The 24,447-nt window shown below is 47.0% G+C and overlaps 2 protein-coding genes across 5 annotated transcripts in view; one reads left to right on the forward strand and one right to left on the reverse strand.

The window, feature by feature from the left end:
- The window catches only part of LOC134927411 (solute carrier family 22 member 13-like), a 69,920-nt gene extending 60,110 nt beyond the window's left edge, over positions 1-9,810 (forward strand). Inside the window, exons 6-7 of the mRNA XM_063921825.1 lie at positions 1,302-1,511; positions 9,435-9,810. Of these exons, the coding sequence (XP_063777895.1) occupies positions 1,302-1,511; positions 9,435-9,519 (295 nt within the window). The 3' untranslated portion in view covers positions 9,520-9,810. The remainder of the gene's footprint in view (positions 1-1,301; positions 1,512-9,434) is intronic.
- LOC134927409 (xin actin-binding repeat-containing protein 1-like) overlaps positions 1-24,447 on the reverse strand; it is a 559,013-nt gene that overhangs the window by 494,413 nt on the left and 40,153 nt on the right. The gene's annotated exons all lie outside the window — the stretch shown is intronic.

Here is a 24,447-nt window from a genome sequence, read left to right on the forward strand (position 1 = left end):
AAATTGCACTGTGATAAAGTACCAATCAACCAGCTCTTAACTGCCATGTTACAGGCTGCGTTTGAAAAATGACAGTCAGGAGCTGATTGGTTGGTACTTTATCACCATGCAATGTATCACTCTCCAAGGCTTGATAAATCTGGGCCTTAACCTTTATGCAAATGCCTAGTTAAACCCAGGGCCAAAGGGAGGGGTTTGGGGGTGGTGCAATTGCCTAGGGCCCTATGGGCGTCACCATTGGTACCCTACAGCCCCTGCATCTGGATAGCAGCTGCCAATAGTTCTACTTCAGTGCTGCCCAGAGCTTCCAAGGGACGCGCCTGGGATGCACCTTGCAGCATGTAGAGTCACCAGCAAGTGACCAGGCAGCTCTACGTTTCCTCCAGCCAACAGACTCACCCCCTCACGTGATGTCACTGTTTGGGGTTGGGGGTGAAACAAGGCGCTTGTGATCCTTTCTTCAGCTCTGGTTACACCTACTCTTCCACAAGGGCAGAGATGTGTACGACTTTTAAATCGCCTGTAGTTGCTCAAAGCCACATAAACTTGGCTGCAGAGCATGCAAGTCTGAATCAGTCCCATAAGATGCTTGCAAACCCTTTACCCACAAGCACGTGCAATCAACCTTTATATAGTGAGATGCTTAGAAGAACCTTTAGTCAGCTTGATTGTTAGGACCATTACTGGTAACACATGACTCAATACAAACTATTTACACTATCTTTCTTAACTGTTGAATAATTGATATTGTAATGTTTGGCTCATGTTTAATGGGGTTCTGGTATGAATGGTTGACCATGTTAAGGTCGACAGTCATTAGGTCGACCCCTATTGGTCGACAATGACATGGTTGACATGGACAAAAAGTCGACATATGTTAATGATTGACATGGAACAGGTCAACACATTAAATGGTTGACATGGAATTTTGAACTGATTTTCGTGTCATTTTTTCCGTAACATGACCAGGAACCCCAATTGGTGTACCGGGTCCCTTGCATGGCTCGCTTCACCGCTTCACTCGCCGTGCTGCGGGCAAGGTTACAATTCCCAATCGTAGTCCACGTGGATGGTAAAGTATGAAAAAGTAAAAAAATCTATTTTTAAAAAAAAAAGCCATGTCGACCTTTTCATGCGCCGACAGGCCATGTGTCGGCCATTTGTCCATTTCAACCATGTCAATGTCGACCAATAGTGGTTGACCAAGTGACTGTCGACCTAAGTAGGGTCGATCTGCCAAACGGATACCGTTTCATGGCTATCATGAAAATTATGGTAGTATTTTTTCCCCCCACTTACAGGCAGAATGGAGTGGGGCTCTGCTCTATGACCGCCCGTGTAGCTGGGATAAGTGCTCCGCTCATTAGTCTCTTGGATAAGTATCACCCTGCTATACCATTGGCGATTTATGGCAGCTGCCCTATCATCGGTGGTATCCTTTGTTTCTTATTACCAGAGACTCGAAACATGGACCTTCCGGATCATGTGCATGAAACCAATGGAATTCCAAGGTAACTTTACTTTTTGAAAACCAAGTCCATAATTATAGTTAATAATGCATGCTTTCTCAGATGGATTACATAAATAGCTCTTGCACACTCAGTCTGTACATAAGGATTGTACAGTTTGGTTAGTGTGTCTAATTTGGGTCTACTGTTTGTTAAGTCCAGTGGTTCCCAAGCTCGGTCCTCAATGACCTCCAACAGTCGTGTTTTCCAGGTAACCCAGCAGGTGCACTGGTGTATTCATTACTCACTGACACATTTTAAAAGATCCACAGGTGGAGCTAATTATTTCACTTGTGATTCTGTGAGGAGACCTGAAAAATGTGAACTGGTGGTGGTCCTCGAGGACCGAGTTTGGGAATCACAGGTTTAGTTTGTTTCAGTGTAAGTTGTGAAGGTAACATGTAGGGTGGCCAATCCCGGGATCAGAATCGGCGGGATACCGGGATTTAGGACAAAAACAGGCCGGGATTCAATCCCGAGATTGGGGGATCAGGTGGCCCTTTAATGCCGGGCGGCGTTGAGTGTCCTCAGGATGCTCAACACTGCCTGGCTCCCCCGGCGCAGCATGACCTTTGAGTGTCAGGTCACGCTGTGCAGTCACTGACCGCTGGTAAGGCGGCTGTCACCCGCCGCCTCCTCCCGGCTCCCCCTGCAGTCACCGTGGCTGAACGAAGGTCCCCTAACCACCCGCCCCAGCAGTTTGGTGAGTTGATTTATGTGTGGGGAGGGGCGGGGCAGGGGCCGGATGGACACACAAGAAAAAAGCCAATCCCGGGTATCCCGGGAATCCCGGGATTTACCATTTTTGAATCCCGATACCCGGGATTGAAAAAAATGGCCCGGGATTGGCCACCCTAGTTACATGTTTTTCCACCAAATCATTTTATAATTAACCAATTTCAGTTACAGATCTTAATAAGAATATCTGGTTATAAAAAAACAAAACATCAGAATGAATCCATTCATTCTCATATTCCCAGTACCTCTGTTTTTTTTTGTTTTTGTTTTTTTGATCTCCAGTCACAGAGGTAAATTCATACTGTACCTCCCAACATGACTCTTTCCAGGAGGGACAGAATGCTCTGTTCCTGGACTTCCCTCTTAATTTAGAATTGCCCTCACCTGCTTTAAACAGGTTAATTGATAACAAAGTTGTTTTAACACAGGTGAGGGCAATTTTAAATTAAGAGGGAAGTTCTGGAACAGAGCATTCTGTCCCTCCTGGAGAGGGTCATGTTGGGAGGTACAGATGGAGCTGGACTCATCTAGTGCAGCTCCATCGCAGACGTGTACTTCTGGCGGGACTAGGCGATCCGGCGCCTAGCCCCGCTATGGGAGTGCACAGAGACACTCCCATTGTAGTGAATGGGGCGCATGCGCGTCACGGCCGAGCGCAGCCAAGACGCTGCGATGGGCGCGCCCAGGTACAGACGGAGCCACGATTAGCGTGGCTCCATCTGTATGTAAATTTACTAAGGTGGGATTTTTTTTTTAGAACTGGTGATGTTGCTCAAAGCAACCAATCAGATTCTACTTAACATGTATCTTGCTGCTTCTAGAAGATAATAGCTAAAATCTGATTGGTTGCTATGGGCAGCATCAGTGGCGGAACTAGCGAGCGGTGGGCCCAGGTGCGACAAACTGCTTTGCCCCCCCTCCCCCCCAACCCATCCAAGTCCTGGATAGGATCTGGTGAGGGGGACCTGCTCGGGGCCGGGGAAATGGATACCTAGCAACAGTGCCGTATCTAGACATTTTAGCGCTGTGTGCAAGAAACTCCATCGGAGCCCCTCCCCTCTATGTAAAGTAGGGTCAGTGCGCGCTGTAGGCGCATGCAAAAAATATAGGGGCGTGGCCACAAAATAATACCAATTCATATACCGGTGCACAGTAGTCTCCTTTATTCAAATTACGCCGCACAGTAGCACCACTACACCAGGTAGAGCCCCTTTTACACATTACGGTGGACAGATTCCCCTTTTTACACATTACGGCAGACAGCGTCCCCCTTTTTTACACATTACGGCAGACAGCGTCCCCTTTTTAACACATAACGGCAGACAGCGTCCCCTTTTTACACATAACGGCAGACAGCGTCCCCCTTTTTTACACATTACGGCAGACAGACTCCCCTTTTTACACGTTACGGCAGACAGCGTCCCCTTTTTTACACATTACAGCAGACAGTCCCCCTTTTTTTACACATTACGGCAGACAGTGTCCTCTTTTTAAACATTACGGCAGACAGTGTCCCCTTTTTACTAGAGATGTGCACCGGAAATTTTTCGGGTTTTGTGTTGTGGTTTTGGATTCGGGTCCGCGGTCGTGTTTTGGATTCGGACGCATTTTGGCAAAACCTCCCTGAAATTTTTTTGTCGGATTCGGATGTGTTTTGGATTCGGGTGTTTTTTTTTTTTAAAAAACCCTCAAAAACAGCTTAAATCATAGAATTTGGGGGTAATTTTGATCCTATAGTATTATTAACCTCAATAACCATAATTTCCACTCATTTCCAGTCTGTTCTGAACACCTCACAATACTATTTTTAGTCCTAAAATTTGCACCGAGGTCGCTGGATGACTAAGCTAAGCGACCCAAGAGGGCGGCACAAACACCTGGCCCATCTAGGAGTGGCACTGCAGTGTCAGACAGGATGGCACTTAAAAAAATTGGCCCCAAACAGCACATGATACAAAGAAAAGAGAAAAAGAGGTGCACTGTGGTCGCTGGACGGCTTAGCTAAGCGACACAAACACCTCAATAGCACAAGAATTATTCGTTCTAATCAATGGTATTATTGGTCCAAATCACTGGAAGAAAATGAAAAAATCACAGGAACTATTCGTTCTAATCATTGGTATTATTGGTCCAAATCACTGGAAGAAAATGACAAAATCACTGGAATCATTTGGCAAGATCATTGTAATTAATAATTAATTATAAATCACTGATATTAATTGGTAAAATCTCGCCTGCCTAGTAAAGTGGAACCTAGATAGCATTTGGTACCGGGGACACACTACCTCAAGAAATTCTCTAAGTCCCTGTGAACTAACAGTGGATACCGGACACACGTCTAACACCAACACAGCTGCCAAGGCCTGAGTTATCCACTTTGCAACAGGATGACTGCTGTGATATTTCATCTTCCTCGCAAAGGACTGTTGGACAGTCAATTGCTTACTGGAAGTAGTACAAGTGGTCTTCCGACTTCCCCTCTGGGATGATGATCGACTCCCAGCAGCAACAACAGCAGCGCCAGCAGCAGTAGGCGTTACACTGAAGGATCCATCGGAGGAATACCAGTCAGGAGAGGACTCGTCAGACTTGCCAGTGACATGGCCTGCAGGACTATTGGCGTTCCTGTCTAAGGAGGAAATTGACACTGAGGGAGTTGGTGGTGTGGTTTGCACTGGGAGCTTGGGTACAAGAGAAAGAAGGGATTTAGTTGTCAGTGGACTGCTTCAGCTGTCACCAGTGGCGGATCCAGGTGGGGGCACTCGGGCCTGTGCCCCCCCTGTCATTTGTGGCCTCCGTCCCCCCCAGCGCCGGCGCCGCACAGGGAGATGACGGGCGCCCGCTGAGATTGTGTTACCAGCGGGCGCCCGTCTCCCTGTACAGCGGCAGCCGGAGGCAGGAGCTCAGTACTGAGCTCCGGCTTCCGGCGCTGTCACTGTGCGCCGTGCGCTATGGGAGAGACGTCAGTCATGACGTCTCTCTCATAGTGCTGACTGAGGAGCGGATGCCCAGGGAGGAGGAGGACTGCTGCGGTCTGGAAGCGGGAACGGGACTTGGTAAGTATGTTCTGTTTTCTCTTCCTCAGTGCAGCGGGGGCATCTACGGGGGGCAAACTACGGGGGGGACATTACTGCTGAGGGGCATCAACAAGGCAACAAGGGCATTACTACTGGGGGGCATTACTACTGGGGGCATTATTACTGGGGGAGCATCTACTGGGGGCATTACTACTGGGGGCATTACTACTGGGGGGCATCAACAAGGGGCATCTAATGGGGGCATTACTACTGGGGGGCATCAACAAGGGGCATTACTACTGGGGGGGCATTACTACTGGGGCCTAACTACTGGGGGCATTACTGGGGGCATTACTACTGGGGGGGCATTACTACTGGGGGCAAACTACTGGGGGCATTATTACTGGGGGGCATCTACTGGGGGCATTACTACTGGGGGGTCATCTATTGGGGGCATTACTACTGGGGGACATTTTTACTGGGGGAATCTACTGGGGGCAAACTACTGGGGGACATTATTTCTGGTGGCATCTACTGGGTGTATTACAACTGGGGGGCATCTACTGGGGGCATTACTACTGGGGGACATTATTACTGGGGGGCATCTACTGGGGGCACACTACTGGGGGACATTATTACTGGGGGCAAACTACAAAGGGGCATTACTACTGGCGGCGTAACTACTGGGGCATTACTACTGGCGGCGTAACTAAAGGGGCATTACTACTTGGGGGCTAAAATACAGGGGGGGCATAACTACAGGGGCCAAACTACTGGGGGATAACTACAGGGGCCAAACTACTGGGGGCATTACTACTGGGGGCTAAACTACAAGGGGGGCATAACTACAGGGGCTAAACTACAATGGGGCAAACTACAGGGGGGCATTACTACTGGTGGCTAAACTACAAGCAGGCAAACTACTGGGGGCATTACCACTGGGAGGCTAAACTAAAGGCGGGGGTAAACTACTGGGGTCATAACTGCAGGGGCATTACCACTGGGGGCATAACTACTAGGGCGCTAAATGACTGGGGGCATTACTACAGGCAACATTACTACTGGGGGCAATACGGGCATTGCATAAGGGGCACCACTACTATGGGGTCTATATAAGGGGCACTACCAGTACAGTGGACATTGCATAATGAGCGCTACAACTGTGGGCATTGTATAAGAAGCGCCACCTCACATGCACCGAAGCCGCATGCAAATGTACTTGCCCCTTCCATGGTGCCCCCCCTATCATTTTCTTCTGGACCCGCCCCTGGCTGTCACCCAAAGTTTTTGAACTTATCAATGACTTCTGATGAATGCGCTCCAGGTGACGTATAAGGGAGGATGTTCCTAGGTGGTTAACGTCCTTACCCCTACTTATTACAGCTTGACAAAGGCAACACACGGCTTGACACCAGTTGTCCGCATTTCTGCTGAAATAATTCCACACCAAAGAGGTGATTTTTTTTTTGGTATTTTGACCAGGCATGTCAATGGCCTCATTCATCCCACGGACAACAGGTGTCTCCCCGGGTGCCTGACTTAAACAAACCACCTCACCATCAGAATCCTCCTTGTCAATTTCCTCCTCAGCGCCAACAACACCCATATCCTCATCCTGGTGTACTTCAACAGTGACATCTTCAATTTGACTATCAGGAACTGGACTGTGGGTGCTACTTCCAGCACTTGCCGGGGGCGTGCAAATGGTGGAAGGCGCCACCTTTTCCCGTCCAGTGTTGGGAAGGTCAGGCATCGCAACCGACACAATTGGACTCTCCTTGGGGATTTGTGATTTAGAAGAACGCACCGTTCTTTGCTGTGCTTTTGCCATCTTAACTCTTTTCAGTTTTCTAGCGGGAGGATGAGTGCTTCCGTCCTCATGTGAAGCTGAACCACTAGCCATGAACATAGGCCAGGGCCTCAGCCGTTCCTTGCCACTCCGTGTCGTAAATGGCACATTGGCAAGTTTACGCTTCTCCTCAGACGCTTTTAATTTAGATTTTTGGGTCATTTTACTGAACTTTAGTTTTTTTGATTTTACATGCTCTCTACTATGACATTGGGCATCGGCCTTGGCAGACGACGTTGATGGCATTGAATCGTCTCTGCCATGACTAGTGGCAGCAGCTTCAGCACTAGGTGGAAGTGGATCTTGATCTTTCCCTATTTCCCTCCACATTTTTGTTCTCCATTTTTTAATGTGTGGAATTATATGCCAGTAATATTATTATATCAATAGCAATGGCCTGCTGTACTGTACAGCTACATACTGTTGGTCACCAAAATGCTGCACTGTACTACTGTATATACTGCTCACAAAAATGCAGCACAGATATGGAATGAATACTTGCAGTGACACAGAGCTGCAAGATACAGCAATGGCCTACTGTCCTGTACAACTATATACTGTTGGTCACCGAAATGCTGCACTGTACTACTATATATACTGCTCATAAAAATGCAGCACAGATATTGAATGGATACTTGCAGTGACACAGAGCTGCAAGATACAGCAATGGCCTACTGTACTGTACAACTATATACTGTTGGTCACCAAAATGCTGCACTGTACTACTATATATACTGCTCACAAAAATGCAGCACAGATATGGAATGGATACTTGCAGTGACATGGAGCTGCAAGATACAGCATTGGCCTACTGTACTGTACAACTATATACTGTTGGTCACCAAAATGCTGCACTGTACTACTATATATACTGCTCACAAAAATGCAGCACAGATATGGAATGGATACTTGCAGTGACACAGAGCTGCAAGATACAGCAATGGCCTACTGTACTGTTCAACTATATACTGTTGGTCACCAAAATGCTGCACTGTACTACTATATATACTGCTCACAAAAATTCAGCACAGATATGGAATGGATACTTGCAGTGACACGAAGCTGCAAGATACAACAATGGTCTACTGTACTGTACAACTATATACTGTTGGTCACCAAAATGCAGCACACTGAGCACAGATATTTGCAGCACACTGAGCACAGATATGGAGCTTTTCAGGCAGAGAACGTAGATATTTGCAGCACATTGAGCACATATATTTGCAGCACATTGAGCACAGATATTTGCAGCACACTGAGCACAGATATTTGCAGCACACTGAGCACAGATATGGAGCTTTTCAGGCAGAGAACGTAGCCACGTCCTCTCCATTCAATCTCCAATGCACGAGTGAAAATGGCGGCGGCGCGCGCCTCTTTATATAGAATACGAATCTCGCGAGAATCTGACAGCGGGATGATGACGTTCAGCCGCTTTCGGGTTAACCGAGCAAGGCGGGAAGATCCAAGGCTGCCTCGTACCCGTGTAAAACGAACCGAACCCGCTCATCTCTACTTTTTACACATTACGGCAGACAGCGTCCCCATTTTACACATTAAGGCAGCCAGTCCCGCTTTTTACACATTGTGGCAGACAGACAGGATAGATAGATAGATAGATAGATAGATAGATAGATAGATAGATAGATAGATAGATAGATAGACAGATAGATAGACAGACAGACAGAAAGAAAGAAAAGATTATACTGTCTCCGCTGGCAGTCAGGCTCCTCGGTGCAGCTTGATGGCGGATGATGATCCCGGGCTGAGATGCGCTTCCCAGCATTCACAGTGGCGGAGGGCAGCCTATGGTGAAGGAGAGGGACAGCAGAAGCAGCGTGCCTCCATCAATTACACTGCGCTGCTGCGGCTCCCTCCTCCACCTTCCTCCTCCTCCTCCCACCCCAACCCCCCCCCCCCCCTTCCCCGTGGCACAGCGCTCCTCTCCTCGGCGGACAGCGGCATGTAATGAGTCAGTTTGAATCATTACATGCCGCGCTGGCTTTGGGCCCCTGGACAGTGGCAGGACCCAGTGCAAGGCACTGCTTGCACTGGCGGTAGTTCCGCCACTGGGCAACATCACCAGTTATAAATAAAACTCTCGCCCTAGTAAATTTACCCCAGAGTGTTTGCAGGAGCCATTCTGATGGCAACAAAACTTCTGGTGATGATATATACAGTATGTAGCTTTATATTCTTTTATGACAAACTCGTATCTTCAAATGGAAAAGGAAATCTGAAATGTTGTAATACGACATGTCTGTTAAATATTGTTTAAGTATTTTACTGCAGTCACTAATGTAGCTGAATATTTTCTTTCAGATCTGATAGCTTGCCGAAGGAACACTTGATTAACGAACAGCACAAATTATATACAGAAAAGGAAGAAAAGAGTACTCGATTATAAACTGGATGAAGGACTGAACATCAGACCACATTTATTGTAGCAGGTCAACTGATATTGGATATGATGGATGAGAACATTAAAGATGGTATAGAAGCTTAGTGTTCAGTTCACTCACATGAGCACTTAGGAATATTTATCCCAAATTTGGTGTGAATGGCTCAATGTACATATGTAAAGCAATCTATTCAAGATGGACTTAAACTGGGAATACTAGCCTAAAAAACAAGTTCATAGATAATATATATAATATTCAGAATTTATGCCAATAAAGAGAACTACAGTATGTGATATTGGGGAAAGAGTATTTAATATGCGCAGTGCACTTCCTGTCAGTAATCCTGTAGAAAGGTATGCTACAAGCCCCAGAGCCGTCTTAACAGCAGTGTAGGCCCCTGGGCACAGCAATGCACTGGGGCCCCTACCCACCCATCAGCGGTAGGGTTTGGGGGTGCTGTCAGCAGCAGCTTTGATGTCCCGCGGGGGGTAGGGGTGTTCTATCTTTCCCTCAGCATGTTGGACCTGGAGCAGTAATTTCTGCTAATTACTCCTTTACTGCACAGATGGGGCGGGAAGGAGAACACTAAACTGTAGAAGGGGGCATTGGGCTGAATGAAGGGGCCCTGGTACATGACTTCCAGGGTGATAGGGGGTGTTTAATACACAAGGGAGGGGTGGATAGTGGAGTGGGCTTAATAGTCATAATTTTCTGGTGGGAGGGCAGCTTATTTTACTGCAGATATCTCCAGTTCCTGGAAATAGATTTCTTAGCTTTAATGGGATAAAAACAAACTAGAGATTCCCACCTTTCAGGAGGTACTGGGGACTTGCGGATCAGAGGTCAGGAGACAGAGCAATTCACCAACAAAAATATAAAATTGCATATTAGGCGTGTGTAGCTGGAGCAGGGACCAGCTGCTGGAAGGCTGATATCTCTGGTTCTGGGAATAATAGAGACAAGCTGCCAGTGTCCACTGAAAGGGGAGAGTCCCAGCTTTCGGAGTACACCCTCATAAAAACTCTAAGTCAGACAGAACCCAAGATATCTGGCTGGGAAGAACAATTAACAGGCTTGCATGAGGACCACTGCTTTGAAGTCGGATATCTCCGGTTCCCCAGGGCCGATTTTCAAAAATCTGGTACCCCTGGAAAGAGGGGACCCTCAGCTATCAGCCTAGGGCCCTTTTACTCCTGGGGCCCTTGGGCAAGAGCCCATTGAGCCCATACAAAAAGACGGCCCTGGTCAAGCCCTTGTTGCAAGAAAACTGCTTATATGTTGGCTGGAAGGCATGCATGTAATACAAGGCTTGAAGTAATAATAAAAAAAAACCTGTACTGACATGCAATAATAATAATATAACATACATGAAAAATAAAAAAATAATACCAGAAAGTCATGAATAAAATTAAAGTACACTTCAACAATAGAATTGTGGGTGACCGTTTAAAGTGATCTTTGTGTAAATCACCACAGAAGAGCTGCAGAAGTGTACCTACTAGCTGCAGTCATGCTGAACAATGGCTGCAGAGGCACTTCCTGGCTGTGGATGGCAGTAATGCAACTTCCTGTCCTCCATATTAAATCAATACAGCATACATCTACCTCCCCCTTTTCAAATATAAAGTAACAATAGCCCTCATTCCGAGTTGTTCGTTGCCGAATTTCGCTATATTGCGATTAGTCGCTTACTGCGCATGCGCAATGTTCGCAGAGCGTATGCGCATAGTTATTTTACTCAAAAGTTAGGTGTTTTACTCACGGCATTACGAGGATTTTTCTTCGTTCTGGTGATCGGAGTGTGATTGACAGGAAGTGGGTGTTTCTGGGCGGAAACTGGCCGTTTTATGGGTGTGTGTGAAAAAACGCTGCCGTTTCTGGGAAAACGCGGGAGTGGCTGGAGAAACGGGGGAGTGCCTGGGCGAACGCTGGGTGTGTTTGTGATGTCAAACCAGGAACGAAACTGACTGAACTGATCGCAGTGGCAGAGTAAGTGTCGAGCTACTCAGAAACTGCTAAGAAATTTCTAATCGCAATTTTGCAAATCTGTCGTTCGCAATTCTGCTATGCTAAGATACACTCCCAGAAGGCGGCGGCTTAGCGTGTGCAATGCTGCTAAAAGCAGCTAGCGAGCGAACAACTCGGAATGAGGGCCAATAAACAGATGTCTGAGTTTAGCACAGTGTAACAGGTGTCGGATGCAGTGGCAGTGTGCAAGAAAGAACATAAACCAAAAAAATGTGAGATTAAATAATATAGTCCTGGAATTTTGGATTAGGCCTGGACATTCTTCCAGGCCAGGTGACAAAAAAGGGGCTAGTGGTGTGACCAGTGTCTGAATTGGTTGCTACTGGGCAAGGGTACAGGACTATTCTGCACCCTAAGAAGTGCTTCTTTAGGGGACTCATTGTTGTGATGATGGGTGCTCTGACACCCTCGATGTCAGGTGAGGTGAAGGTGTTGGCTCACACACCCCTAGGAGGTGGAGCCTGTTTCACTCATACAACACACTGCCAGATTGCCCTATATAGCTGTTGGGCCAGTTGGAAAATCCCTGTACAGTCCAGACTCTCACCCGACAGGGGACTAAATGCATGCAGTCTGTCCAGGGAACTATGGTCTTAACTGATGGGGTGTTTTATCATGAGTGGCTTTAAGCCTCAACCTGGATTTCTGCAAAGCATCTTGTACTGTATGTTGTTCTCAATTGTGAACTTGGTGGGGGTAAAGATGGTGTGGCTGTGCATGGACAGGAGGCATTGAGGAGGAAAGGGAAGTCCATCTCTCTGAGTATTTCTCTAAATGAAAAGGGCCATAAACACATTAGACCAATCTCTATAACATTTATCTAAGAGGTGCTTCACAGTACATACTGCCCTTAAAGTAGCTTGCATGGTATGCCATTTGCAAACAACTGTATTTTCATTTTGTTGATGACTGTGGCATTTGTCAGTTTGGGAAAATAATCTTACACCAAACTGAGTATGAATCCACTAACACAAAGTACTCTTTCCCCTCCATTCAAAGAGACTTGCTGCAAGGATGGACCAAGGGAGGTCAGGAATCTTACCGAGAGTAAGTGGTACTTTGGCATGATGGGCTTGTAATGCACTGCAGGGGGCACAAGCAGGGACAACCCGCTCAATGTCAGCAGCCATAAAGGGACAAAACTGGGCATCCTTAGCCCACTGTATGGTGCCCTCATGTCTGAGGTGCCCCTGGTCGGCCAGCTGAGAATTGAAGACTTGAAGGGAATAAGGTATCACAAAACGCTGGCCACGCAAGAAGATGCCATCTTAGAGGGTCAATTCATTGTGTAAGGCAAAGAAATACTTGAGGTCATGAGAGTGTGGCATCACAGAGCTCCTCCATGCATCTGGAGGAGAGGACATCAAACTCCATGAAATCCAAGTCATCTGTGTTTCAACCTAATATGAAAATGATGATCATTATCACCTGTTTGGTATGATTGGACAAACATACACCTGACTATAATCCTACCAAATCCCTGACTTTGTGCAAGTGTACCAAGAAGAATTGATGCTGTTTTGAAGGCAAAGGGTGGTCACACCAAATAATGATTTGATTTAGATTTCTCCTCTGTTCATTCACTTTGCATTTTGTTAATTGATAAAATAAACTATTACCATGTCTATTTATGAGAGCATTCTTACCTTGCAGCATTTTTTCCGCACCTACCTAAAACCTTTGCACAGTACTGTATATATATATATATATATATATATATATATATATATATTAGAGATGAGCGGGTTCGGTTCCTCTGAATCTGAACCCGCCCGAACTTCAGTTTTTTTTACATGGGTCCGAGCGACTCGGATCTTCCCGCCTTGCTCGGTTAACCCGAGCGCGCCCGAACGTCATCATCCCGCTGTCGGATTCTCGCGAGGCTCGGATTCTATCGCGAGACTCGGATTCTATATAAGGAGCCGCGCGTCGCCGCCATTTTCACACGTGCATTGAGATTCATAGGGAGAGGACGTGGCTGGCGTCCTCTCCGTTTAGAGAAGAGAGTGAGACAGTAGAGAGAGACACAGTAGTAGTAATTTTGGGGAGCATTATTAGGAGGAGTACTACTACACTACTACTACTTGCTGAAGTGATATAGATTAGATAGTGTGACTGTATTAATTATCTGACTTGTGGGGGAGACACTGACAGTGGGGAGCAGTTAGAGTCTGAGAGCAGGACTCAGGAGTACATATAACGTACAGTGCACACTTTTGCTGCCAGAGTCAGTGCCACACTGCCATTGTGACCACACTGACCACCAGACCAGTATAATATATTTTGTGATTGTCTGCTTAGGAGTACTACTTGCAAGTTGCTGATAGTGTGACCAGTGACCTGACCACCAGTTTAATAATCAATCACCACCAGTTTAATATATATATATATATAATTGTATATAATATATATATATATATATAATATTGTATACCACCTACCCGTGGTTTTTTTTTTTTCATTCTTCTTTATACATACTACTATAGTAGCGTACTGTAGCAGTCTGCGGTGCTGCTGAGCTGACAGTGTCCAGCAGGTCCGTCATCAGTCATTACATAATAAATATATATACCTGTCCGGCTGCAGTACTAGTGATATTATATATACATATATATTGATTTCATCTCATTATCATCCAGTCTATATTAGCAGCAGACACAGTACGTTAGTCCACGGCTGTAGCTACCTCTGTGTCGGCACTCGGCAGTCCATCCATAATTGTATACCACCTCCCCGTGGTTTTTTTTTTTCTTTCTTCTTTGTACATACTACTATAGTATAGTAGCTTACTGTAGCAGTCTGCGGTGCTGCTGAGCTGACAGTGTCCAGCAGGTCCGTCATCAGTCATTACATAATAAATATACATACCTGTCCGGCTGCAGTACTAGTGATATTATATTGATTTCATATCATTATCATCCAGTCTATATTAGCAGCAGACACAGTACGTTAGTCCACGGCTGTAGCTACCTCTGTGTCGGCACTCGGCAGTCCATCCATAATTGTATACCACCTCCCCGTGGTTTTTTTTTTTCTTTCTTCTTTGTACATACTACTATAGTATAGTAGCTTACTGTAGCAGTCTGCGGTGCTGCTGAGCTGACCGTGTCCAGCAGGTCCGTCATCAGTCATTACATAATAAATATACATACCTGTCCGGCTGCAGTACTAGTGATATTATATTGATTTCATCTCATTATCATCCAGTCTATATTAGCAGCAGACACAGTACGGTAGTCCACGGCTGTAGCTACCTCTGTGTCGGCACTCGGCAGTCCATCCATAATTGTATACCACCTCCCCGTGGTTTTTTTTTTCTTTCTTCTTTGTACATACTACTATAGTATAGTAGCTTACTGTAGCAGTCTGCGGTGCTGCTGAGCTGACAGTGTCCAGCAGGTCCGTCATCAGTCATTACATAATAAATATACATACCTGTCCGGCTGCAGTACTAGTGATATTATATTGATTTCATCTCATTATCATCCAGTCTATATTAGCAGCAGACACAGTACGGTAGTCCACGGCTGTAGCTACCTCTGTGTCGGCACTCGGCAGTCCATCCATAATTGTATACCACCTCCCCGTGGTTTTTTTTTTCTTCTTCTTTGTACATACTACTATAGTATAGTAGCTTACTGTAGCAGTCTGCGGTGCTGCTGAGCTGACAGTGTCCAGCAGGTCCATCATCAGTCATTACATAATAAATATACATACCTGTCCGGCTGCAGTACTAGTGATATTATATTGATTTCATCTCATTATCATCCAGTCTATATTAGCAGCAGACACAGTACGGTAGTCCACGGCTGTAGCTACCTCTGTGTCGGCACTCGGCAGTCCATCCATAATTGTATACCACCTCCCAGTGTTTTTTTTTTTTTCTTTCTTCTTTGTACATACTACTATAGTATAGTAGCAGTCTGCGGTGCTGCTGAGCTGACAGTGTCCAGCAGGTCCGTCATCAGTCATTACATAATAAATATACATACCTGTCCGGCTGCAGTACTAGTGATATTATATTGATTTCATCTCATTATCATCCAGTCTATATTAGCAGCAGACACAGTACGGTAGTCCACGGCTGTAGCTACCTCTGTGTCGGCACTCGGCAGTCCATCCATAATTGTATACCACCTCCCCGTGGTTTTTTTTTTTCTTTCTTCTTTGTACATACTACTATAGTATAGTAGCTTACTGTAGCAGTCTGCGGTGCTGCTGAGCTGACAGTGTCCAGCAGGTCCGTCATCAGTCATTACATAATAAATATACATACCTGTCCGGCTGCAGTACTAGTGATATTATATTGATTTCATCTCATTATCATCCAGTCTATATTAGCAGCAGACACAGTACGGTAGTCCACGGCTGTAGCTACCTCTGTGTCGGCACTCGGCAGTCCATCCATAATTGTATACCACCTCCCCGTGGTTTTTTTTTTCTTTCTTCTTTGTACATACTACTATAGTATAGTAGCTTACTGTAGCAGTCTGCGGTGCTGCTGAGCTGACAGTGTCCAGCAGGTCCGTCATCAGTCATTACATAATAAATATACATACCTGTCCGGCTGCAGTACTAGTGATATTATATTGATTTCATCTCATTATCATCCAGTCTATATTAGCAGCAGACACAGTACGGTAGTCCACGGCTGTAGCTACCTCTGTGTCGGCACTCGGCAGTCCATCCATAATTGTATACCACCTCCCCGTGGTTTTTTTTTTTTCTTTCTTCTTTGTACATACTACTATAGTATAGTAGCTTACTGTAGCAGTCTGCGGTGCTGCTGAGCTGACAGTGTCCAGCAGGTCCGTCATCAGTCATTACATAATAAATATACATACCTGTCCGGCTGCAGTACTAGTGATATTATATTGATTTCATCTCATTATCATCCAGTCTATATTAGCAGCAGACACAGTACGTTAGTCCACGGCTGTAGCTACCTCTGTGTCGGCACTCGGCAGTCCATCCATAAGTATACTAGTATCCATCCATCTCCATTGTTTACCTGAGGTGCCTTTTAGTTGTGCCTATTAAAATATGGAGAACAAAAATGTTGAGGTTCCAAAATTAGGGAAAGATCAAGATCCACTTCCACCTCGTGCTGAAGCTGCTGCCACTAGTCATAGCCGAGACGATGAAATGCCAGCAACGTCGTCTGCCAAGGCCGATGCCCAATGTCATAGTACAGAGCATGTCAAATCCAAAACACCAAATATCAGTAAAAAAAGGACTCCAAAACCTAAAATAAAATTGTCGGAGGAGAAGCGTAAACTTGCCAATATGCCATTTACCACACGGAGTGGCAAGGAACGGCTGAGGCCCTGGCCTATGTTCATGGCTAGTGGTTCAGCTTCACATGAGGATGGAAGCACTCAGCCTCTCGCTAGAAAAATGAAAAGACTCAAGCTGGCAAAAGCAGTAGCACCGCAAAGAACTGTGCGTTCTTCGAAATCCCAAATCCACAAGGAGAGTCCAATTGTGTCGGTTGCGATGCCTGACCTTCCCAACACTGGACGTGAAGAGCATGCGCCTTCCACCATTTGCACGCCCCCTGCAAGTGCTGGAAGGAGCACCCGCAGTCCAGTTCCTGATAGTCAGATTGAAGATGTCAGTGTTGAAGTACACCAGGATGAGGAGGATATGGGTGTTGCTGGCGCTGGGGAGGAAATTGACCGGGAGGATTCTGATGGTGAGGTGGTTTGTTTAAGTCAGGCACCCGGGGAGACACCTGTTGTCCGTGGGAGGAATAGGGCCATTGACATGCCTGGTCAAAATACAAAAAAAATCAGCTCTTCGGTGTGGAAGTATTTCACCAGAAATGCGGACAACATTTGTCAAGCCGTGTGTTGCCTTTGTCAAGCTGTAATAAGTAGGGGTAAGGACGTTAACCACCTCGGAACATCCTCCCTTATACGTCACCTGCAGCGCATTCATAATAAGTCAGTGACAAGTTCAAAAACTTTGGGTGACAGCGGAAGCAGTCCACTGACCAGTAAATCCCTTCCTCTTGTAACCAAGCTCACGCAAACCACCCCACCAACTCCCTCAGTGTCAATTTCCTCCTTCCCCAGGAATGCCAATAGTCCTGCAGGCCATGTCACTGGCAATTCTGACGATTCCTCTCCTGCCTGGGATTCCTCCGATGCATCCTTGCGTGTAACGCCTACTGCTGCTGGCGCTGCTGTTGTTGCTGCTGGGAGTCGATGGTCATCCCAGAGGGGAAGTCGTAAGCCCACTTGTACTACTTCCAGTAAGCAATTGACTGTCCAACAGTCCTTTGCGAGGAAGATGAAATATCACAGCAGTCATCCTGCTGCAAAGCGGATAACTGAGGCCTTGACAACTATGTTGGTGTTAGACGTGCGTCCGGTATCCGCCGTTAGTTCACAGGGAACTAGACAATTTCTTGAGGTAGTGTGCCCCCGTTACCAAATACCATCTAGGTTCCACTTCTCTAGGCAGGCGATACCGAGAATGTACACGGACGTCAGAAAAAGACTCACCAGTGTCCTAAAAAATGCAGTTGTACCCAATGTCCACTTAACCACGGACATGTGGACAAGTGGAGCAGGGCAGGGTCAGGACTATATGACTGTGACAGCCCACTGGGTAGATGTATGGACTCCCGCCGCAAGAACAGCAGCGGCGGCACCAGTAGCAGCATCTCGCAAACGCCAACTCTTTCCTAGGCAGGCTACGCTTTGTATCACCGCTTTCCAGAATACGCACACAGCTGAAAACCTCTTACGGCAACTGAGGAAGATCATCGCGGAATGGCTTACCCCAATTGGACTCTCCTGTGGATTTGTGGCATCGGACAACGCCAGCAATATTGTGTGTGCATTAAATATGGGCAAATTCCAGCACGTCCCATGTTTTGCACATACCTTGAATTTGGTGGTGCAGAATTTTTTAAAAAACGACAGGGGCGTGCAAGAGATGCTGTCGGTGGCCAGAAGAATTGCGGGACACTTTCGGCGTACAGGCACCACGTACAGAAGACTGGAGCACCACCAAAAACAACTGAACCTGCCCTGCCATCATCTGAAGCAAGAAGTGGTAACGAGGTGGAATTCAACCCTCTATATGCTTCAGAGGTTGGAGGAGCAGCAAAAGGCCATTCAAGCCTATACAATTGAGCACGATATAGGAGGTGGAATGCACCTGTCTCAAGCGCAGTGGAGAATGATTTCAACATTGTGCAAGGTTCTGATGCCCTTTGAACTTGCCACACGTGAAGTCAGTTCAGACACTGCCAGCCTGAGTCAGGTCATTCCCCTCATCAGGCTTTTGCAGAAGAAGCTGGAGACATTGAAGGAGGAGCTAACACGGAGCGATTCCGCTAGGTATGTGGGACTTGTGGATGGAGCCCTTAATTCGCTTAACAAGGATTCACGGGTGGTCAATCTGTTGAAATCAGAGCACTACATTTTGGCCACCGTGCTCGATCCTAGATTTAAAGCCTACCTTGGATCTCTCTTTCCGGCAGACACAAGTCTGCTGGGGTTCAAAAACCTGCTGGTGAGAAAATTGTCAAGTCAAGCGGAACGCGACCTGTCAACATCTCCTCCTTCACATTCTCCCGCAACTGGGGGTGCGAGGAAAAGGCTCAGAATTCCGAGCCCACCCGCTGGCGGTGATGCAGGGCAGTCTGGAGCGACTGCTGGTCCGGACTGAAGGACCTGACAACGATTACGGACATGTCGTCTACTGTCACTGCATATGATTCTCTCACCATTGAAAGAATGGTGGAGGATTATATGAGTGACCGCATCCAAGTAGGCACGTCACACAGTCCGTACTTATACTGGCAGGAAAAAGAGGCAATTTGGAGGCCCTTGCACAAACTGGCTTTATTCTACCTAAGTTGCCCTCCCACAAGTGTGTACTCCGAAAGAGTGTTTAGTGCCGCCGCTCACCTTGTCAGCAATCGGCGTACGAGGTTACATCCAGAAAATGTGGAGAAGATGATGTTCATTAAAATGAATTATAATCAATTCCTCCGTGGAGACATTGACCAGCAGCAATTGCCTCCACAAAGTACACAGGGAGCTGAGATGGTGGATTCCAGTGGGGACGAATTGATAATCTGTGAGGAGGGGGATGTACACGGTGATATATCGGAGGATGATGATGAGGTGGAGATCGTGCCTCTGTAGAGCCAGTTTGTGCAAGGAGCGATTAATTGCTTCTTTTTTGGTGGGGGTCCAAACCAACCCGTCATTTCAGTCACAGTCGTGTGGCAGACCCTGTCACTGAAATGATGGGTTGGTTAAAGTGTGCATGTCCTGTTTATACAACATAAGGGTGGGTGGGAGGGCCCAAGGACAATTCCATCTTGCACCTCTTTTTTCTTTAATTTTTCTTAATTTAATTAATTAATTAATTTTTCTTAATTTAATTTTTTGCGTCATGTGCTGTTTGGGGAGGGTTTTTTGGAAGGGACATCCTGCGTGCCACTGCAGTGCCACTCCTAGATGGGCCCGGTGTTTGTGTCGGCCACTAGGGTCGCTTATCTTACTCACACAGCTACCTCATTGCGCCTCTTTTTTTCTTTGCATCATGTGCTGTTTGGGGAGGGTTTTTTGGAAGGGACCTCCTGCGTGACACTGCAGTGCCACTCCTAGATGGGCCAGGTGTTTGTGTCGGCCACTAGGGTCGCTTAGCTTACTCACACAGCTACCTCATTGCGCCTCTTTTTTTCTTTGCGTCATGTGCTGTTTGGGGAGGGTTTTTTGGAAGGGACATCCTGCGTGACACTGCAGTGCCACTCCTAGATGGGCCAGGTGTATGTGTCGGCCACTAGGGTCGCTTAGCTTACTCACACAGCTACCTCATTGGGCCTCTTTTTTTCTTTGCGTCATGTGCTGTTTGGGGAGGGTTTTTTGGAAGGGACATCCTGCGTGACACTGCAGTGCCACTCCTAGATGGGCCCGGTGTTTGTGTCGGCCACTAGGGTCGCTTATCTTACTCACACAGCTGCCTCATTGCGCCTCTTTTTTTCTTTGCGTCATGTGCTGTTTGGGGAGGGTTTTTTGGAAGGGCCATCCTGCGTGCAACTGCAGTGCCACTCCTATATGGGCCCGGTGCTTGTGTCGGCCACTAGGGTCGCTTATCTTACTCACACAGCTACCTCATTGCGCCTCTTTTTTTCTTTGCGTCATGTGCTGTTTGGGGAGGGTTTTTTGGAAGGGACATCCTGCGTGCCACTGCAGTGCCACTCCTAGATGGGCCCGGTGTTTGTGTCGGCCACTAGGGTCGCTTATCTTACTCACACAGCTACCTCATTGCGCCTCTTTTTTTCTTTGCGTCATGTGCTGTTTGGGGAGGGTTTTTTGGAAGGGACATCCTGCGTGACACTGCAGTGCCACTCCTAGATGGGCCAGGTGTTTGTGTCGGCCACTAGGGTCGCTTAGCTTACTCACACAGCTACCTCATTGCGCCTCTTTTTTTCTTTGCGTCATGTGCTGTTTGGGGAGGGTTTTTTGGAAGGGACATCCTGCGTGACACTGCAGTGCCACTCCTAGATGGGCCAGGTGTTTGTGTCGGCCACTAGGGTCGCTTAGCTTACTCACACAGCTACCTCATTGCGCCTCTTTTTTTCTTTGCGTCATGTGCTGTTTGGGGAGGGTTTTTTGGAAGGGACATCCTGCGTGACACTGCAGTGCCACTCCTAGATGGGCCAGGTGTTTGTGTCGGCCACTAGGGTCGCTTAGCTTAGTCATCCAGCGACCTCGGTGCAAATTTTAGGGCTAAAAATAATATTGTGAGGTGTGAGGTATTCAGAATAGACTGAAAATGAGTGTAAATTATGGTTTTTGAGGTTAATAATACTTTGGGATCAAAATGACCCCCAAATTCTATGATTTAAGCTGTTTTTTAGTGTTTTTTGAAAAAAACACCCGAATCCAAAACACACCCGAATCCGACAAAAAAAAATCGGTGAGGTTTTGCCAAAACGCGGTCGAACCCAAAACACGGCCGCGGAACCGAACCCAAAACCAAAACACAAAACCCGAAAAATTTCCGGTGCACATCTCTATATATATCCTATATATTAGCCCAGATCTGTGACTTTGTGCTTCATTTGCTAACGCTGGGCGGAGTCACAATGCTGAGCGGAGTCACAGATTTGGCCTAAGATATAGGAGGAATAGGAGGAAAAAGCAGACAACCGGCCACTGTGTGATTGCCTGGAGGAGGAGGACGGGTAACGGTCCGCGGCTGCGAGACGCTCGACCAGTCACTGTGAGGCGGCGGCAGTGGAGAGCCGGTCAGCGGGTCGTGGCGGCAGTCAGCTGGCAACTGTGTGATTGCCTGGAGGAGGAGGACGGGTAACGGGCCGCGGCTGCGAGAGGCTCGACCAGTCACTGTGAGGCGGAGGACGGAGCCGCCCGGGTAGGATGAGAGCGGGGAGCCGCCGCCGGAAGACGGAGACAAGCAAGTGACCCAGTGCAGTACACAGCAGCTGCAGCACCTTCTCCCCTCCCCGGCCCACACTATGTGTATATACCTGTACATGCCCTATGTACTCCCTCCATACACACATACAGTATATACCTGCTGTACACACACCCACCCCACACACACATATATTTATATACCTACTGTATACACACCTACCCCCCCCCACACACACATATATATACCTGCTGTACACACACACACACCCCACACACACACATATATATATATATATATATGTCACCTTGCTGCCCCGGCACTCCCGGTATCCGCAGCGGGATATGTCCTGCTCCGGTGCCTTCCTCTGAGGAGGGCTTTGCTAGGGCCCCCCAAAATATTTCAACCAAAGAAAAGGCGGCACTCGGAGACTGTGAAAATAATCATATATTGGTGCAAAAAGAAATCAACGTTTCGGGGACCAGTTCCCCTTCTTCAGGATAAGTGTTAACAATGCACTACACACATTTAAATACTTAGAAGAAGTACTTACCCCCCAACACACACCCATTCACCTGGCGTCTCCACTCGGTCACGCCGCCGGTCTCATCGCCCGGCGCCCCCGGGCGTGTCTGTCGCAGCCGGAAGTGACGTTGCGGGAGCAAGCCGCGTTACCATGGAGACGCTGGCAATACAAATAGAAAAGACACATCCCACATCATTTTAAAATACTGTGCAAAATAGAAACTAATTGAAGTGCTAATGCAGATCTACATACAATACTAATGCAAGTCTAAAAACAGTGCTTATACACATTTATGTCCGTGCAACAATAAACATGCAGCATACTGCTGCTATTACCACATGCAGCTACTGGCCGTCCTGATTCTGATCCATGTCACAAATGTACATGCAGAATGTTACAACATCTGGAGAATATTTCAAGGGAACTAGTCCCCAACCATATATCAGCCTGGTCCTCCATTAACCTCATCACTACAGACAGATTGATCTAAAAGATCCCACTGACCTACAGCATAATCAGTTAAGGCCATCTGACTCCTCCTCGCCTGTCCGTGCTGAAAAACCATTGCAATATATTCAACTCTGGACTCAACATCTGGCACACCGCGGACCTCATTACTCCTCAAAATTAAAGAAAATTAATGAGCCCCAAATTCTCATGAAGTCCCCCTGGTTTCAGGGTTTGCAGTCTATGTATCCACATGGATTCTAGCTGCAAAAGCTTTTTACCCCTATTCCCCCCCCCCCCCCCCCCCTCCCGGGGGGATTTTGGCACATGATCAATGATCCGATGTTTTAATGTCGCCATGCTATGCCTAAACTCCACAAAATGTTTGGCAACCGGCTGTTCCCCACTACCGGCCGCCAAAGCATTCCTGATTGCCTGTCTGTGCTGAGCCATTCGCACTTTGAACTGGCACTCGGTCTTCCCTATATAATAACGGCTGCATGGGCAAATGATGGCATATACAACAAACTTGGTGCTACATGTCAAGGGCCACCTGATCTTAAAACTTTTTCCTGAAAAGGGGTGGGAAATGCTATCCCCTGGGGACATATGTGCACAGGTCGTGCAGCCCGTGCACTTGTAGCACCCATTTTTTCTACTCAAAAAATGGTGGCTGGGGGCAACTTTTAACTTAGCCATATCAGTTTTGACAAGGATATCTTTAATGCTACGCCCTTTGGTATAACTCGGCATGATCCGTTTATTCTTAAAGACTGTTAACTCAGGGTCCGATGTGACTAAGGGCCAAAGCCCCCGCAGTCTGTTCTTAACCTGTCCACTATTTACATCATATACACTCACCCACGGAATACTGCTGGAGGTATCCTTTGGTGGTACTGATTTGAGGGTCTCTTCTCTTCTAATGGCTGTGGCCTTTTTATGGGCCATACGTAACAATTTCAGGGGATACCCCCTGTCCAGAAGCCTACCCTCCATTTCATCCAGTTGTTTGTTTCTGACCTCCACATTTGTGTTGGACCTGCATACTCGCAAAAATTGTGAGTATGGCAGGCCCCTAATTGTGGAGGTCGGGTGGAAACTGTCATACCGCAACACAGTGTTGCGGTCGGTGGGTTTTTTATACAGACATGTGTCGATCTTACCTTCATGTACTTTGATGAGGATATCTAAATAGCACATTTCATGTTGGCTACAACTCATCGTATATTTGACGGGACTGTCTGATGCATTATGACTATCAATTAAGGATACTAAATCCTGAACTTCACCTCGCCAAAAGATCAGCACGTCATCTATATATCGGTAATAGATAAACAAACAGCCTTGCATACACATCAGCAGTGATAATACCCTCAGACTTGGTCTGTCTGAGGGTATTATCACTGCTGATGTGTATGCAAGGCTGTGTCCTGATTTTCCAGTAACGCCCATCTTTTACACGATCCCTAAGATCCACAAAGACGCGCAGAGGCCTCCGGGCAGACCCATCATTTCTGCCCGGGGG

This window comes from Pseudophryne corroboree, chromosome 5, assembly GCF_028390025.1.
Source record: "Pseudophryne corroboree isolate aPseCor3 chromosome 5, aPseCor3.hap2, whole genome shotgun sequence".
Taxonomy (NCBI): Eukaryota; Metazoa; Chordata; class Amphibia; order Anura; family Myobatrachidae; genus Pseudophryne; species Pseudophryne corroboree.